Genomic DNA, 18,625 nt, shown 5'->3' on the forward strand with positions numbered 1-18,625 from the left:
TGGAGACAGTAGGGCAAGATGGAGACAGTAGGGAAGGATGGAGACAGTAGGGCAAGATGGAGACAGTAGGGCAAGATGGAGACAGTAGGGCAAGATGGAGACAGTAGGGCAAGATGGGGACAGTAGGGCAAGATGGAGACAGTAGGACAAGATGGAGAGAGTAGGGCAAGATGGGGACAGAAAGGCAAGATGGAGACAGTAGGGCAAGATGGAGACAGTAGGGCAAGATGGAGACAGTAGGGCAAGATGGAGACAGTAGGGCAAGATGGGGACAGTAGGGCAAGATGGGGACAGTAGGGCAAGATGGAGACAGTAGGACAAGATGGAGACAGTAGGGCAAGATGGAGACAGTAGGACAAGATGGAGACAGTAGGGCAAGATGGGGACAGTAGGGAAGGATGGAGACAGTAGGGCAAGATGGAGACAGTAGGGCAAGATGGAGACAGTAGGGCAAGATGGAGACAGTAGGGCAAGATGGGGACAGTAGGGCAAGATGGAGACAGTAGGACAAGATGGAGAGAGTAGGGCAAGATGGGGACAGAAAGGCAAGATGGAGACAGTAGGGCAAGATGGAGACAGTAGGGAAGGATGGAGACAGTAGGGCAAGATGGAGACAGTAGGGCAAGATGGAGACAGTAGGGCAAGATGGAGACAGTAGGGCAAGATGGGGACAGTAGGGCAAGATGGAGACAGTAGGACAAGATGGAGAGAGTAGGGCAAGATGGGGACAGAAAGGCAAGATGGAGACAGTAGGGCAAGATGGAGACAGTAGGGCAAGATGGAGACAGTAGGGCAAGATGGAGACAGTAGGGCAAGATGGGGACAGTAGGGCAAGATGGGGACAGTAGGGCAAGATGGAGACAGTAGGACAAGATGGAGACAGTAGGGCAAGATGGAGACAGTAGGACAAGATGGAGACAGTAGGGCAAGATGGGGACAGTAGGGTAAGATGGAGACAGTAGGACAAGATGGAGACAGTAGGACAAGATGGAGAGAGTAGGGCAAGATGGGGACAGTAGGACAAGATGGAGACAGTAGGACAAGATGGAGAGAGTAGGGCAAGATGGGGACAGTAGGGGCAAGATGGAGACAGTAGGGCAAGATGGAGACAGTAGGGCAAGATGGATACAGTAGGGCAAGATGGAGACAGTAGGGCAAGATGGAGACAGTAGGGCAAGATGGGGACAGTAGGGCAAGATGGGGACAGTAAGGGCAAGATGGAGACAGTAGGACAAGATGGAGACAGTAGGGCAAGATGGAGACAGTAGGGCAAGATGGAGACAGTAGGGCAAGATGGGGACAGTAGGGTAAGATGGAGACAGTAGGACAAGATGGAGACAGTAGGACAAGATGGAGAGAGTAGGGCAAGATGGGGACAGTAGGGCAAGATGGAGACAGTAGGGCAAGATGGAGACAGTAGGGCAAGATGGATACAGTAGGGCAAGATGGAGACAGTAGGACAAGATGGAGACAGTAGGGCAAGATGGAGACAGTAGGGCAAGATGGATACAGTAGGGCAAGATGGAGACAGTAGGGCAAGATGGGGACAGTAGGGTAAGATGGAGACAGTAGGACAAGATGGAGACAGTAGGACAAGATGGAGACAGTAGGACAAGATGGAGAGAGTAGGGCAAGATGGGGACAGTAGGGTAAGATGGAGACAGTAGGGCAAGATGGAGACAGTAGGACAAGATGGGGACAGCAGGGCAAGATGGGGACAGTAGTACAAGATTGAGACAGTAGTACAAGATGGAGACAGTAGGGCAAGATGGAGACAGAAGGGCAAGATGGAGACAGAAGGGCAAGATGGAGACAGTAGTACAAGATTGAGACAGTAGTACAAGATGGAGACAGTAGGACAAGATGGGGACAGTAGGGCAAGATGGAGACAGTAGGGCAAGATGGGGACAGAAGGGCAAGATGGAGACAGAAGGGCAAGATGGAGACAGTAGTACAAGATTGAGACAGTAGTACAAGATGGAGACAGTAGGACAAGATGGAGACAGTAGTACAAGATGGAGACAGTAGGACAAGATGGGGACAGTAGGGCAAGATGGAGACAGTAGGGCAAGATGGGGACAGAAGGGCAAGATGGAGACAGAAGGGCAAGATGGAGACAGTAGTACAAGATGGAGACAGTAGGGCAAGATGGAGACAGTAGGGCAAGATGGAGACAGTAGGACAAGATGGAGACAGTAGTACAAGATGGAGACAGTAGGGCAAGATGGAGACAGTAGGGCAAGATGGAGACAGTAGGACAAGATGGAGACAGTAGGACAAGATGGAGACAGTAGTACAAGATGGAGACAGTAGTACAAGATTGAGACAGTAGTACAAGATGGAGACAGTAGGACAAGATGGGGACAGTAGCTCAACCGTTACCCTATCCTCCCTCTTTGTGCGCTAAACCCCACCTACCATGAAGCCATAGAAGCCGTTGAACTGAAGAAGCTGCTCGGATGAGTAGTGAAACGTCTTCAATGATTACCAAACAAGTCCAGTTGCTTTAAATGTATTTATACTAGATAAGCCATAGAATGTTTCTACTCACAGGAAAGGCCCAGCAGTTCATTCTGTGTTAGTGAAAACACGACACCTTCTGGCAGGAAAGTGTTACTGCAACTTTAACAAACCAACAAAATGGCCGCGGCTTTCCCCTGGGAGACACGCAAACCTGCCCGTGTGTAAGTGGGACAGCAATGCCCAGACCCGCTCAGTCGCCCATATATTCAGTTGTAAAGTTATAATGTTCCTTTAAAAACCTCTCCCCGGGAGCGTGCGCTCGCTGCCAATATTCCTGGCGAAAAAACATTGTGCGCTCGGCTTCTGCCAACCATCTGGCATCGTCTAATATGAGAATCTGTTCCCATCTAAGACATCATGCGAAATGCAATTAAGTCACAAAGTAGGACACAGCGGTGCCTTAATCATAATTGATACAAATACCAAGTGTTTGTTTAGCATTAACCGCCATTGAGCAGCTGATTGGAGGGGGGTCTCCATGGGCCCCGGGGGCGGAACCAGCCAATGGGTAATTTGTGGGGCATCGTTTCCTCTGGCACAATGTGCCCTCATTATGATTCCTGGTATATAACGAGCTATGGCCGATCTGTGTGTATATTGGGTCTGTCTATCAGAATCCTGTGATTGGCTGCAGCTGCACGGATGGGGCATAATGTAGAACTCGGGTCCTGATGCTGATGTAACGCAGGTAACGGGATACTGAGCCCTGATTGGAGGATTCTGAGAGACAAAAGCTGCAAAATGTCTGTCTGTCTGGTACCACAAGTATCGGGTCAGAAATGGGTTTGTCACAGGGAGGTGATATCTTTATTGGGCGACATAAATAGGTACATATATTACTCACACAGATATATATATCATTTATACAATAGGCTCTGTAACATCGGAACATTCTGATTTATGTACAGAACAATAGAACGAGATAAAGTGCAAATATTGTCAGCATCAGGCGGGGGGGGCGAATAAAATGAAGGGGATGGGGGTGCGGATTTTATGCAGAATATATTGGGGGACAGGCCCGGACTGGCAGTCAAAATAGGCCCTAACATTCCCAGTACCCAGAGGCACAAACAGCCCCCCCCAGCCCAATAAATAGTGACTGTCTGTGGCACCTTACAGCCCCCCTGGCATTCCCAGTACCCAGAGGCACAAACAGCCCCCCCAGCCCAATAAATAGTGACTGTCTGTGGCACCTTACAGCCCCCCTGGCATTCCCAGTACCCAGAGGCACAAACAGCCCCCCCAGCCCAATAAATAGTGACTGTCTGTGGCACCTTACAGCCCCCCCGGCATTCCCAGTACCCAGAGGCACAAACAGCCCCCCCCCAGCCCAATAAATAGTGACTGTCTGTGGCACCTTACAGCCCCCCCGGCATTCCCAGTACCCAGAGGCACAAACAGCCCCCCCCCAGCCCAATAAATAGTGACTGTCTGTGGCACCTTACAGCCCCCCTGGCATTCCCAGTACCCAGAGGCACAAACAGCCCCCCCAGCCCAATAAATAGTGGACTGTCTGTGGCACCTTACAGCCCCCCCTGGCATTCCCAGTACCCAGAGGCACAAACAGCCCCCCCAGCCCAATAAATAGTGACTGTCTGTGGCACCTTACAGCCCCCCCGGCATTCCCAGTACCCAGAGGCACAAACAGCCCCCCCAGCCCAATAAATAGTGACTGTCTGTGGCACCTTACAGCCCCCCTGGCATTCCCAGTACCCAGAGGCACAAACAGCCCCCCCAGCCCAATAAATAGTGACTGTGGCACCTTACAGCCCCCCTGGCATTCCCAGTACCCAGAGGCACAAACAGCCCCCCCCCAGCCCAATAAATAGTGACTGTCTGTGGCACCTTACAGCCCCCCCGGCATTCCCAGTACCCAGAGGCACAAACAGCCCCCCCAGCCCAATAAATAGTGACTGTCTGTGGCACCTTACAGCCCCCCTGGCATTCCCAGTACCCAGAGGCACAAACAGCCCCCCCCCAGCCCAATAAATAGTGACTGTCTGTGGCACCTTACAGCCCCCCTGGCATTCCCAGTACCCAGAGGCACAAACAGCCCCCCCCCCAGCCCAATAAATAGTGACTGTCTGTGGCACCTTACAGCCCCCCTGGCATTCCCAGTACCCAGAGGCACAAACAGCCCCCCCCCCAGCCCAATAAATAGTGACTGTCTGTGGCACCTTACAGCCCCCCCACCCCAGCATTCCAAGTACCCAGAGGCTGATCACAACATCCCCACCCACTGACCGTCCCATTCTCCACCCCTAATGACATCACTGCCCCCAGTGATGTCACCGGCCGCCCCTGCCCGGAGAAAGAAGACGGCAGAGGTGGCAACCCTACAGAACCCACAGATTGCCAGTCCGGGCCTGGATGGAGGCCTTTGCTTTGCTTTCAGGGAATGTTCCAGATGTTTTTCTACCCCTCCTACCCCTGCAGATTCCCTAGGAAGCCATATTTCAGTTACAGTGGAAGTACTACGTGCACCATAGATTCTAATGAAAGCCCCTGGACATGTTTTAGGTTTAATAACCAACACAAGAGTAGATCCCGCCATGTTGGGTTCAGTCTCAGAAGCACAAAATGGAGGAGTTTGGTTTGGCAGCCAACTTGTGAGTAGCCTGAGGGCCCATATGAGATCCAATGGCAGCCACTTTGGCACAAGATGAAGGAGGTTGATTTGGAAGTCATTTTATCATTAGGGCCATTTTATCTGTAATGGGAATAAAGATGAATAAAATGGGGTTGGCGGCCATTTTATGTGTAGAAAGATACACAAGATGGAGCAGATTGGGATAGCAGCCACTTTATGGGCAGAATGTGGTCTCTGGTCTACGTGTCTCTGAAGAAATGGACCCATGACATATTTTGGTAGTTTAACATAAAGGTTCTTCTGGTAATAAAGTGAATGAACCCTGGGAATGGAGGAGATGGTGATGGCAGCCATTTTGAGTTGGATGATGTAGATATGGCTCAGAGTTCAGAGGTAGGATCATGTGTTTTACCCAATCGCTACTAACCTGCTTCTCAGTATCACAAATAGGGGGCTACATTAGGCTTGGGGGGTGGCAGTGGTGTTGGGGGCTACGTTAGGCTTGGGGGGTGGCAGTGGTGTTGGGGGCTACGTTAGGCTTGGGGGGTGGCAGTGGGGTTGGGGCTACGTTAGGCTTGGGGGGTGGCAGTGGGGTTGGGGGCTACGTTAGGCTTGGGGGGTAGCAGTGGTGTTGGGGGCTACGTTCGGCTTGGGGGTGGCAGTGGGGTTGGGGGCTACGTTAGGCTTGGGGGTGGCAGTGGGGTTGGGGGCTACGTTAGGCTTAGGGGGTGGCAGTGGTTGTGGGGGCTACGTTAGGCTTGGGGGTGGCAGTGGGGTTGGGGGCTACATTAGGCTTGGGAGGTGGGCAGTGGGGTTGGGGGCTACGTTAAGCTTGGGGGGTGGCAGTGGGGTTGGGGGCTACGTTAGGCTTGGGGGGTGGCAGTGGGGTTGGGGGCTACGTTAGGCTTGGGGGGTGGCAGTGGGGTTGGGGGTAACACCTACTTACTACAGACAGACTCAGAGCCCCCAGCAGCCAGAGGACCTACAGATATAGTGGGTTCACTACAGATCATGGGACAGATACAGAACAAATGGAATATACGTGGGGGAACACTGGGCCTTCACCACTTCTACAGCAAATGAGTTCCTACTCTATATCTGCCATGGGGGCAGTTAATTTGTATTTCCATCTATTAATCTACAGTATTTCCACCTCCTCTGTTTCTCCCCCTATTAGTACTAATACTCAACTCCCCGTCCCTCCCTGCTATGATTCTTCTCTAGAAGTTGGCACGTTGCACATATTTTGGCACAAAACACAACGGGAATGATAAAAAGTGTCCTTTAGTCTCAAGTCAGATGAACGATCCTCCTCATTGGCTTCGTCGTTCCGACACCAGACGTGGAAGTCATTTCCAATCACAGGCAATTACTATCAATGACCCCCTTTATGGCAAGTCCCTCCCAAGGGATCGGCGTTACGGCAACAAATGGGTTATTTCACGGCTGAGGAACCCTTGCTAATCAATGTCACAATGGTTGTCCAAATAGTCCCGGGTGGAAGAAGACGGTGTTTCCACTAATCTCTGTATCACAACATATTGACATTTTTATAGTCTTTCAGATTTTCGTCAATGTTGAACGCAACCTCGGAGAAGAACAATGTTCTATAGATCGAAGCCACTGTTGCTTTCTGGAATTTTAAGTGGATTTTTCCTTGTTTGTCTTTTCAGTAGCAAAACAAATCCATAATAATAAATAGTATCAGCCAACGTTCCTTTTCAACAAAGGGGCGGCGCCATAAACTGGTGCAATATCTACTAGAAATGAAATCATTTCCTGCCATGAAATCTCAAAAAAACATGAACAACCATGGGATTTACATGACAGAGATCCTTCATGCCCTCATAAACATTCTGGCTATATACAGCAGTAGATACAATATGGATGTTGACTTTGAGTATAACCCTTGATGGTTGGGATGGTTTGACAACAACAGAAATTTGCCTGTTGACCAATAGCCCTGTGGAACCTTAAAATGAAGGTCTCCAAAGAGACCTTGATGGAGCGGTTAGACAATAGGACTTTGCCTATTGATCAAATCCTTGTGGAACCTTAGTATGGGTCTCCAAAGTGACCTTGGTGGAATGGTAAGAACATAATAGGTCTGTTGATCACCATCCTTGTGGAACCTTAGAATAAAGTCTCCAAAGAGACTTTGGTGGAGTGGTTAGACAATAGGACTTTGTCTATTGATCAATATCCTTGTGGAACCTTAGTATGAGCCTCCAAAGTGACCTTGGTAGAATCATAAGAACATAATAGGACTTTGTCTGTTGATCACCATCCTTGTGGATCCTTAGTATGAAGGTCTCCAAAGAGACCTTGGTGGATAGGTTAGAAGATAAAAAAAAACTTTGCCTGTTGATCATTATCCTTGTGAAACCTCTGTTTGGAGGTATCTAAGATCTTGGTGAAGTGGTTTGAAAACAATAAGACTTTGTTGATTACAAGCCTTGTGGAATAGTAGTATGGAAGTCTTCCTGGTGACCTGGGTATGGTGGACTTAAGACAACGTGTAGCGCTGCCTGTTGGCTTTCATCTTTAAGGGACCTCAGTAGGGGGTCTCCCTGGTGATCTGGGTGGAGAAGGTGTGGTTGGTGCTGGAGATGCTGTTGGATTTGCGGGTGAAGGCGGGTCGCTTCTTCTTCCTTTTCCAGGGTGGGCATAAAAAACTGAGCGTAGAGACGAAGATCTGACGGAAATTGGCAGACACCAGGTTGTAGAGGATGGGATTGACGGTAGAGCTAACGTAGAACAGCACGTTGGTCAACATGTAGAAGTAATGGTAGAAATCATTGAGTTCACTGTTGAGGGAAACAATGAATAAGTCACGACCACATAAAACAGAAGGGCAAAATCTTATTGATGAGACTTTTGATTGGAAAACCAACTTCATATGGAGGATGAGGGAGGCTCCTACACTTATATATTCAAGGGGTGGTTCAACTTTAGGTTAACCTTTAGAATGTTCTAGATTGGCCTTCACTCTTTAATTCTTATGGTTTTTTAATTATTTGCCTTCCTCTTCAGCTTCCAAATGGGGGTCACTGACCCCGGCAGCTAAAAATCTATTGCTCTCTGAGGCTCCAGTTTTTTTGTTATTTGACTTACTTATCTTTCTATGTGAGCCCTTCTCTATTCATATTCCTGTCTTTCTTTCAAACCACTGCCTGATTGCTAGGTTAAATCGGACCCTAACAACCAGATAGCTGCTGAAATTTCAAAAACCTCAAATAATGAAAAATAAAGACCAATTGCAAATTGTCTCAGAATAAGTTAATTTAAAGGGGAACGACCCCATTCAATGAGCGATTGGCTGAAGGTAATTCATTTCCCAACAGCCAATGGTGGGTATAAAGGTGCAGTCACCACAACCAGCCCACGGTTGTATTGGGGTACGGGGCACCATTGATGCAATACCACCTCCGACCACAAGATGGAGCTGCAGACCAGTTCCACTCACTACACTTAACACCCCAGCTGTTTGCGCTGCTTGTTTACATGACTATAAAACAAGGACATTTTACATCTGCGGAATGTGTTATAAACAGTAGAAGACATGGTCTCAGTTAACCCTGCGTGTTCAGTTTAGCAAGGGATTATGGGTCTGAGTCTGAGCAAAATAAGCCCGAAGGCCTGGGGGAAGATTTTTAACGTCTGTTTATATTTATGTGCATTATATCTGTCAGCTCAGTAACTCACAGGGCAGTTGTGCTGCCAGGGGGGCTGTAAGGTGCCACAGACAGTCACTATTTATTGGGCTGGGGGGGCTGTTTGTGCCTCTGGGTACTGGGAATGCAGGGGGGCTGTAAGGTGCCAAAGACAGTCACTATTTATTGGGCTGGGGGGGCTGTTTGTGCGTCTGGGCACTGGGAATTGCCAGGGGGGCTGTAAGGTGCCACAGACAGTCACTATTTATTGGGCTGGGGGGGGGGGCTGTTTGTGCCTCTGGGTACTGGGAATGCCAGGGGGCTGTAAGGTGCCACAGACAGTCACTTTTTATTGGGCTGGGGGGGCTGTTTGTGCCTCTGGGTACTGGGAATGCCAGGGGGGCTGTAAGGTGCCACAGACAGTCACTATTTATTGGGCTGGGGGGGCTGTTTGTGCCTCTGGGTACTGGGAATGCCAGGGGGGCTGTAAGGTGGCCACAGACAGTCACTATTTATTGGGCTGGGGGGGGGGGCTGTTTGTGCCTCTGGGTACTGGGAATGCCAGGGGGGGCTGTAAGGTGCCACAGACAGTCACTTTTTATTGGGCTGGCGGGGGGCTGTTTGTGCCTCTGGGTACTGGGAATGCCGGGGGGCTGTAAGGTGCCACAGACAGTCACTATTTATTGGGCTGGGGGGGCTGTTTGGCCTCTGGGTACTGGGAATGCCAGGGGGCTGTAAGGTGCCACAGACAGTCACTATTTATTGGGCTGGGGGGGCTGTTTGTGCCTCTGGGTACTGGAATGCCAGGGGGGCTGTAAGGTGCCACAGACAGTCACTATTTATTGGGCTGGGGGGGGCTGTTTGTGCCTCTGGGTACTGGGAATGCCGGGGGGGCTGTAAGGTGCCACAGACAGTCCCTATTTATTGGGCTGGGGGGCTGTTTGTGCCTCTGGGTACTGGGAATGCCAGGGGGCTGTAAGGTGCCACAGACAGTCACTATTTATTGGGCTGGGGGGCTGTTTGTGCCTCTGGGTACTGGGAATGCCAGGGGGGCTGTAAGGTGCCACAGACAGTCACTATTTATTGGGCTGGGGGGGGGCTGTTTGTGCCTCTGGGTACTGGGAATGCCAGGGGGCTGTAAGGTGCCACAGACAGTCACTATTTATTGGGCTGGGGGGGGGCTGTTTGTGCCTCTGGGTACTGGGAATGCCAGGGGGGCTGTAAGGTGCCACAGACAGTCACTATTTATTGGGCTGGGGGGCTGTTTGTGCCTCTGGGTACTGGGGAATGCCAGGGGGGCTGTAAGGTGCCACAGACAGTCACTATTTATTGGGCTGGGGGGCTGTTTGTGCCTCTGGGTACTGGGAATGCCAGGGGGGCTGTAAGGTGCCACAGACAGTCACTATTTATTGGCTGGGGGGCTGTTTATGCCTCTGGGTACTGGGAATGCCAGGGGGGCTGTAAGGTGCCACAAACAGTCACTATTTATTGGGCTGGGGGGGGCTGTTTGTGCCTCTGGGTACTGGAATGCCGGGGGGCTGTAAGGTGCCACAGACAGTCACTATTTATTGGGCTGGGGGGGCTGTTTGTGCCTCTGGGTACTGGGAATGCCAGGGGGCTGTAAGGTGCCACAGACAGTCACTATTTATTGGGCTGGGGGGGGGGCTGTTTGTGCCTCTGGGTACTGGGAATGCCAGGGGGGCTGTAAGGTGCCACAGACAGTCACTATTTATTGGCTGGGGGGGGGCTGTTTGTGCCTCTGGTACTGGGAATGCCAGGGGGCTGTAAGGTGCCACAGACAGTCACTATTTATTGGGCTGGGGGCTGTTTGTGCCTCTGGGTACTGGGAATGGGGGGGGGGGGGCTTATTCCGAATCCCATTACAGGCCTGTTCTGTGGGTTTGAGTTACAGTTGCCTCCTGTTCAGTTTGGACCCGGACAGGGAGAACTATCTGGGTCAAAACTAGAGTAGCGATCGGCCAATCGGCACAGTCCTGCTCTCATGATGTCTCTGTCCCACCAGTAACCTCATGCCCCGCCACAGATAGCAGCCGCTAAGGGAGGGAATGATAACAATGACATTTTGGGAAATTGCCCCTTCCTGATTCGTGTGCAACAGAAAACTGCCCCCTCGCAATGATTTCTATCAGAATAAAGGGGGGGGGGGGCAATGCTGATTTTTGCTACTTACTCCGACCACATCTCTTCCGGAACGTAACAGAACATCAGGCGGCGCACGTGGTACGGCAACCAGCACACCACGAAGGCGATCACCACCACTCCTGGGAAAGGGGGGAAAGAGGGAATAAATGGGGGGAAACAAAAAAGAGCAATGATTATGGCTGTGCTGACAATGATACAGATGTTGCCCCGCCCCACAGAAAGAAATTGGGTGCAAACATTGGCTGGAATTTGGCATTTACCCCCAATCAATAAACAGCAATTAGTGGGCAAGCAGGACTCTCCCGAATATCTGTCTTCCTTACTGCCTCCATCTGCCTACTGTCCCCATCTTGCCCTACTGTCCCCATCTTGTCCTACTGTCTCCATCTTGTCCTACTGTTCTCCATCTTGTCCTACTGTCCCCATCTTGCCCTACTGTCCCCATCTTGTCCTACTGTCCCCATCTTGTCCTACTGTCTCCATCTTGCCCTACTGTCTCCATCTTGCCCTACTGTCTCATCTGTCCTACTGTCCCATCTTGTCCTACTGTCCCCATCTTTGTCCTACTGTCTCCATCTTGTCCTACCGTCTCCATCTTGTCCTACCGTCCCCATCTTGCCCTACTGTCCCCATCTTTCCTACTGTCTCCATCTTGCCCTACTGTCCCATCTTGCCCTAACGAGAGAGATGGAAATGCGTTCTGTGAATGAGTGTGGAGATAGATTTGATATGACACCATGTATTTTGTAACTTGTTGGTAGTCACTCGCGGCCACTCTGAGGAAGTAATTAACACAGATTGTCCCCCCTCCCTGCGTCCTATTTTAAGAGCTGTTTTCACACCGGGATATAAGTTTTTCTTGTCCAAACTTTATCTGGGCAATTAATGGATATTAAGTGGATCAAGTTGCTCCTAGAAGCTGGTGGTGCAAACAGTTGAGACGATAAGGAGTAAGGTGGTGTTTGGTTTTGGGGGCCAGGAAAATGCTATTCCATGTGCCCGGGTAAAGCCGGAACTATAGCGGAGGTGCACTTGTTACGGGGCCAATGTTTGGGGTATAATTGTACCGTTTATGGCTAGGCGGCCCACCGAAGTCTTATTTGTGTGCCTGTGGTACCCCTGGAACTATAGCGGGGTGACTGTTACCCACATGATGTTTCTATAATATCTGTACCTTGTTATGGGCTAAGGGGGCCACTGAAGGCCAGTTAGGGGGGATTTGGGGTGAGTGGCTTATTTGGTGCCCTGGGGTACCCCTGGAACTATAGCGGGGTGACTGTTTACCCCAATGTTTCTATATATCTGTAACCTTGTTATGGCTAAGGGGGCCCAGCCTGAAGGCCAGTTAGGGGGGGATTTGGGGTGAGTGGTTATTTGTGCCCCTGGGTACCCCTGGAACTATAGCGGGGTGACTGTTACCCCAATGTTTCTATATATCTGTAACCTTGTTATGGGCTAAGGGGGCCCAGCCTGAAGGCCAGTTAGGGGGGGATTTGGGGTGAGTGCTTATTTGTGCCCTGGGTACCCCTGGAACTATAGCGGGGTGACTGTTACCCCAATGTTTCTATATATCTGTAACCTTGTTATGGGCTAAGGGGGCCCAGCCTGAAGGCCAGTTAGGGGGGGATTTGGGTGAGTGCTTATTGTGCCCCGGGTACCCCTGGAAACTATAGCGGGGTGACTGTTACCCCAATGTTTCTATATATCTGTAACCTTTATGCGGCTAAGGGGGCCCAGCCTGAAGGCCAGTTAGGGGGGGATTTGGGGTGAGTGCTTATTTGTGCCCTGGGTACCCCTGGAACTATAGCGGGGTGACTGTTACCCCAATGTTTCTATATATCTGTAACCTTGTTATGGGCTAAGGGGGGCCCAGCCTGAGGCCAGTTAGGGGGGGATTTGGGGTGAGTGCTTATTTGTGCCCTGGGTACCCCTGGAACTATAGCGGGGTGACTGTTACCCCAATGTTTCTATATATCTGTAACCTTGTTATGGGCTAAGGGGGCCCAGCCCAGTTGGGGGGGTCTGTTGGCTCGGAGCCGAGTTCCTCTCTGTGGGCCCCGGGGGGGGGGGGGCAGTTCTTCACGCTGGGACTAAGTAGAGGAATCTGCAGATTATGACACAGATAGGACGGGGGGAGAATATATTAAAGCCTCTCTGATCCATTATATCCGCAGGCAATGGATGATATAAGTTAATGCATGACAGTGTCCCTGGGGATATATTATATATATATATATACGTAAATGCATATTTATTTGCCTTTGTTATTACAGAGCCCATTGTTACCCCGGGCACGTTGCCTCTCGGTAGATACAGGACATTATCAGCGCGGGGCAGGGTCCCCCTTCCTTTTGGCTATAACACTAAATGCGGATGGAATTATATTTATTGTGCATAGTGAATTGTGTTGCCAGGGTTGTTAGTGTGTCCCGGGGGATGCTGGGAAATGTAGTCCATGGGGGAGGTCAGAGCCTGTAATGATTGGCCTGTGAGTGTGATTTGCCCTTGTCTGAGTAACAAAGGCATGTCAAGTGGAAGTGGGATCCAACCCTACGGGGCCCCTTTATTCCATTGAGTGGAAGTGGGATCCAACCCTACGGGGCCCCTTTATTCCATTGAGTGGAAGTGGGATCCAACCCTACGGGGCCCCTTTATTCCATTGAGTGGAAGTGGGATCCAACCCTACGGGGCCCCTTTATTCCATTGAGTGGAAGTGGGATCCAACCCTACGGGGCCATTTATTCCTAGGCAATAAGCCACAGAGGGGCCCCCCCACACTGACCTAGTAGCTGCAGTTGAAACACATGTCCATCAAGGTTAAATCAACATGGGGGGGGCTGGAATTTGATGCCGCGACCCAATTTGTTACGTCCCCCGAAAGTTTACTAGACCCAAGAGCTTACAGTTACTCACAGTTACTAAGGGAAGAAACAAGCTCCGGCCCAGTGACTGCCCCTGCACAATTTGTTATGTCCCTGTTTACTAGACCCAAGAGCTTACAGTTACTCACAGCCCCTTTTTATTAAAAGATTAATGTTACCAAATATCCGGGAATGAAATGTCAGGGAAATACCAAGTCCCAGCGCTGCCGACATTTTCCCTCAATCACATTCCCACCGCGGCCCCCGGAATATCATTATCAGCAAAACCTCATATTCTTTATACCCCCCCCCCGATATCTACATAAAGGGGACAGGGACCCCATATTTCCCAGGATGCACAGGAATTCTCCCAGAGTGCAAAGTGACACCAGTGCCCCCAGTCACTGGTTATACAACACAAAGCTCAGATTGGGGTCGGGGGGGAGGTGATTGTGGAACCCTCGGGGGCCCCTCATTATTGGGGTAACACTGCCCCCCCAGGTCGGACTGTCGGACTGAGCCTCAGCTACAACTCATTGTTACATTTTGGGGGGAGTTGAAATAGTGACACCAAGTCTCCCCCTATGAGTTAATCCAGGGGACAGACTGCTCCCCCCAGGCCAATGGTGCTCTAAAGGGAAAAGCAATATTCTATATTCCCCCCACATTGAACAACAGTAACGTTTTTAGTTATTCCCCCTACACACTCACTCACACTCAAACGGGGAAGCAGGAGGTGACTGCTCCTCTGAGCACCCGCATTCAATGGGCTGGGCAGGAAGGGGTTAACTGGGCAAGAAGGAAGATGGGACTTGGCATTGGGGAAACTCCAACTGAGAAACAAATTGGATTTTATGGTTTGGCCCTCAGGGTTCAGAAAGTGGCATAAGGGAGCACTCAGGTGGGCAAGGGATTCAGGGGTTAAATGCCCAACTTAAATGCCCGACCTTTCCTTGCTCCTCTGCCCAGCAACACTGATATATACACACAGACTGGCACACTTACTGGTACAGACTGGCACACACAGACTGGCACACTTACTGGCACACACCGACTGGCACACACAGACTGGCACACACAGACTGGCACACATAGACTGGCACACACAGACTGGCACACTTACTGGCACAAATAGACTGGCACACTTACTGGCACACACAGACTGGCACACCACATAGACTGGCACACTTACTGGCACACATAGACTGGCACACAGACTGGCACACACTTACTGACACACACTTACTGACACACAGACTGGCACACACAGACTGGCACACACTTACTGACACACAGACTGGCACACACAGACTGGCACACACTTACTGACACACAGACTGGCACACACAGACTGGCACACACTTACTGACACACAGACTGGCACACACAGACTGGCACACACAGACTGGCACACACAGACTGGCACACACTTACTGACACACAGACTGGCACACACAGACTGGCACACACTTACTGACACACAGACTGGCACACACAGACTGGCACACCGACTGGCACACAGACTGGCACACACTTACTGACACACAGACTGGCACACACTTACTGACACACAGACTGGCACACACAGACTGGCACACACAGACTGGCACACACAGACTGGCACACACTTACTGACACACAGACTGGCACACACTTACTGACACACAGACTGGCACACACAGACTGGCACACACTTACTGACACACAGACTGGCACACACAGACTGGCACACACTTACTGACACACAGACTGGCACACACAGACTGGCACACACTTACTGACACACAGACTGGCACACCGACTGGCACACAGACTGGCACACACTTACTGACACACAGACTGGCACACACTTACTGACACACAGACTGGCACACACAGACTGGCACACACTTACTGACACACAGATTGGCACACACTTACTGACACACAGATTGGCACACACTTACTGACACACAGACTGGCACACACAGACTGGCACACACTTACTGACACACAGACTGGCACACACTTACTGACACACAGACTGGCACACACAGACTGGCACACACTTACTGACACACAGACTGGCACACACAGACTGGCACACACTTACTGACACACAGATTGGCACACACTTACTGACACACAGATTGGCACACACTTACTGACACACAGACTGGCACACACAGACTGGCACACACTTACTGACACACAGACTGGCACACACTTACTGACACACAGACTGGCACACACAGACTGGCACACACTTACTGACACACAGACTGGCACACACAGACTGGCACACACTTACTGACACACAGATTGGCACACACTTACTGACACACAGATTGGCACACACTTACTGACACACAGACTGGCACACTTACTGGCACAGAATGGGACCCAATAACAATTGCATGGACATGGTGCCACTAGTATATCCAGCGCTGTACATTATACATTATTAATAATGGGGGGGGGCAAAGTGCCTTAAATAAATGATAAATTCCATTCAACTCCCTGCGCTGGGATGTGGGGGGGGGGGGGGGTGACAGTTGCAGCCATTTCTCCCGAGTCCCTAAGCCAGACAGAGCGCCACTGAGCCCATTATTGCCCAACTCCCAGCCCCTCGCCTAACAAATTCCTTTCCCGGGGGGCACAGATTTCATAACTTTTTAACACGGATTGGAACACAGACTGGCACTGAAATCCCCGAGCCTACGGGCAAATCTGCCCCAAACCTTCAGTGACGTCGGCCTGTTGCATCACAGGGTAGCGGATGACATCATACAGAGCGTCAGCTCCTGAGCCTATACCCTACAGCTGTGATCCCCAACCAGTGGCTGAGGGGGAACATGTTGCTCCCCAACCCCTTGGGTGTTGCTCTCAGTGCCCCCAAACCAGGGAGTTATGTTTGAATTCCTGACTTGGGGGCAAGTTTTGGTTGAATAAAAACAAGATTTCCTACCAAATAAAGCCCCTGTAAGCTGATAGGGTGCATAGAGGCCCCTAATAGCCAATCACAGCCCTTATTTGGCTCCTACATGAACTGTTATGGTGCTTGTGTTGCCCCCCAAGCCTCTTTACATGTGACTGTGGCTCCCCAGTAAGGAAGGTTGGGGCCCCCCTGCCCTATATAATATATCATTCATATTTTTTCTCCCCAGCTCAGCCCCCCCCCCCCCAAGTACTTACCTGGATGACAGTCTTGAAGGTGGACATCTCCACGATCCTGGTGCAAATGAGGTTATTGGGGTGCTCGGTGCCCAGCCCGTATATCTGCCCCATAGTGAAGATCATGGGGGCGGCCAGGAGCAGCGATGCGACCCAGATGAAGCTGATGAGTTTCTTGGTTCTGCTCCGGGACATGATGCTCTTGGCCTTGAATGGGTGGCACATCGCTAAGTAGCGCTCGGCGCTAAGGCTGGCGATATTCAGCGCGGTGGCGTAGGTGCAGGCGTCCCGCAGGAAGTAGTAGCCCTTACACACCGAGTTGCCGAAGGCCCAGGGGTGATGCACCCAGATGAAGTTGTACAATTCGATCGGCATGCTGAGCAGCAGGATGAGCAGGTCGGACAGCGCCAGACTCGCCAGGTGGTAGTGCACTGTGCTCTGCAGGTTCTGCAGCGACTTCTTCCGCACCAGGGTGTAGGCGGTGATGGAGTTGCCGGTGGAACCGACCAGGAACAGCGACAGGTAAATAACGGTCACCAGGGATTTGGAGTAAATGTCGGTGTTCACGTCCAGCTCGTCCTCCGACATGATCGGCTTGGGCAGGGGGTCCGAAACGTTGGACAGGTTACTGGGGAACAGCAGCTCCTGGGCATCAGGGTAAAGGGGTCCCCCTGCCTGGGAGAGTCGGGGGGTCGCGTTAAATCGCATAGTGATAGATTGGGGGGGACTGGGGGTACAGTCGGTCAGTGCTGCCAGGCTGGGGGGCTGAGGGGGTGGGTTACAGGGGCCGGGCTGCTGGGGTACCAGGGCTGGTTGGGGCAGGGGGAATACATGGAAGCTGCCAAGCTGGGTGCGGAAAGGGCAAATACAGGGCTGAACAGGGGCAATTGGATGGTGGGTTCAGAGGAGCCGGGGTAGGATAAAGTTTAGGGGTTCCGGGCAGGTGGGTACCCTGTAGGTATAAGTGCCAGGCAGGTGGGTAACCTGTAGGTATAGGTGCCAGGCAGGTGGGTACCCTGTAGGTATAGGTGCCAGGCAGGTGGGTAACCTGTAGGTATAGGTGCCAGGCAGGTGGGTACCCTGTAGGTATAAGTGCCAGGCAGGTGGGTACCCTGTAGGTATAGGTGCCAGGCAGGTGGGTACCCTGTAGGTATAGGTGCCAGACAGGTGGGTACCCTGTAGGTATAGGTGCCAGGCAGGTGGGTACCCTGTAGGTATAGGTGCCAGGCAGGTGGGTACCCTGTAGGTATAGGTGCCAGGCAGGTGGGTACCCTGTAGGTATAGATGCCAGGCAGGTGGGTACCTTATCGGTATAGGTGCCAGGCAGGTGAATACCCTGTAGGTATAGGTGCCAGTAAGGTGCCAGGCAGGTTGGTACCCTGTAGGTATAGGTGCCAGGCAGGTGGGTACCCTGTAGGTATAGATGCCAGGCAGGTGGGTACCCTGTAGGTATAGGTGCCAGGCAGGTGAATACCCTGTAGGTATAGGTGCCAGTAAGGTGCCAGGCAGGTTGGTACCCTGTAGGTATAGGTGCCAGGCAGGTGGGTACCCTGTAGGTATAGATGCCAGGCAGGTGGGTACCCTGTAGGTATAGGTGCCAGGCAGGTGGGTACCCTGTAGGTATAGATGCCAGGCAGGTGGGTACCTTATCGGTATAGGTGCCAGGCAGGTGGGTACCCTGT

The 18,625-nt window shown here is 51.4% G+C and overlaps 1 protein-coding gene across 1 annotated transcript; it reads right to left on the minus strand.

Annotated features, from left to right (window-relative positions):
* Positions 1-6,379: 6,379 nt before the first annotated feature.
* On the minus strand, positions 6,380-17,676 carry ntsr1 (neurotensin receptor 1). The gene is made up of 3 exons (XM_031894587.1): positions 16,961-17,676; positions 10,958-11,171; positions 6,380-7,920 (listed from the first exon to the last, which is right to left on the minus strand). Exons 1-3 carry the CDS (start codon positions 17,649-17,651, stop codon positions 7,668-7,670), a joined length of 1,158 nt encoding a protein of 385 aa, XP_031750447.1. The 5' UTR covers positions 17,652-17,676; the 3' UTR covers positions 6,380-7,667.
* Between the last annotated feature and the right edge of the window lie 949 nt (positions 17,677-18,625).

The sequence above is a fragment of the Xenopus tropicalis genome, chromosome 10, assembly GCF_000004195.4.
Source record: "Xenopus tropicalis strain Nigerian chromosome 10, UCB_Xtro_10.0, whole genome shotgun sequence".
Taxonomy (NCBI): domain Eukaryota; kingdom Metazoa; phylum Chordata; class Amphibia; order Anura; family Pipidae; genus Xenopus; species Xenopus tropicalis.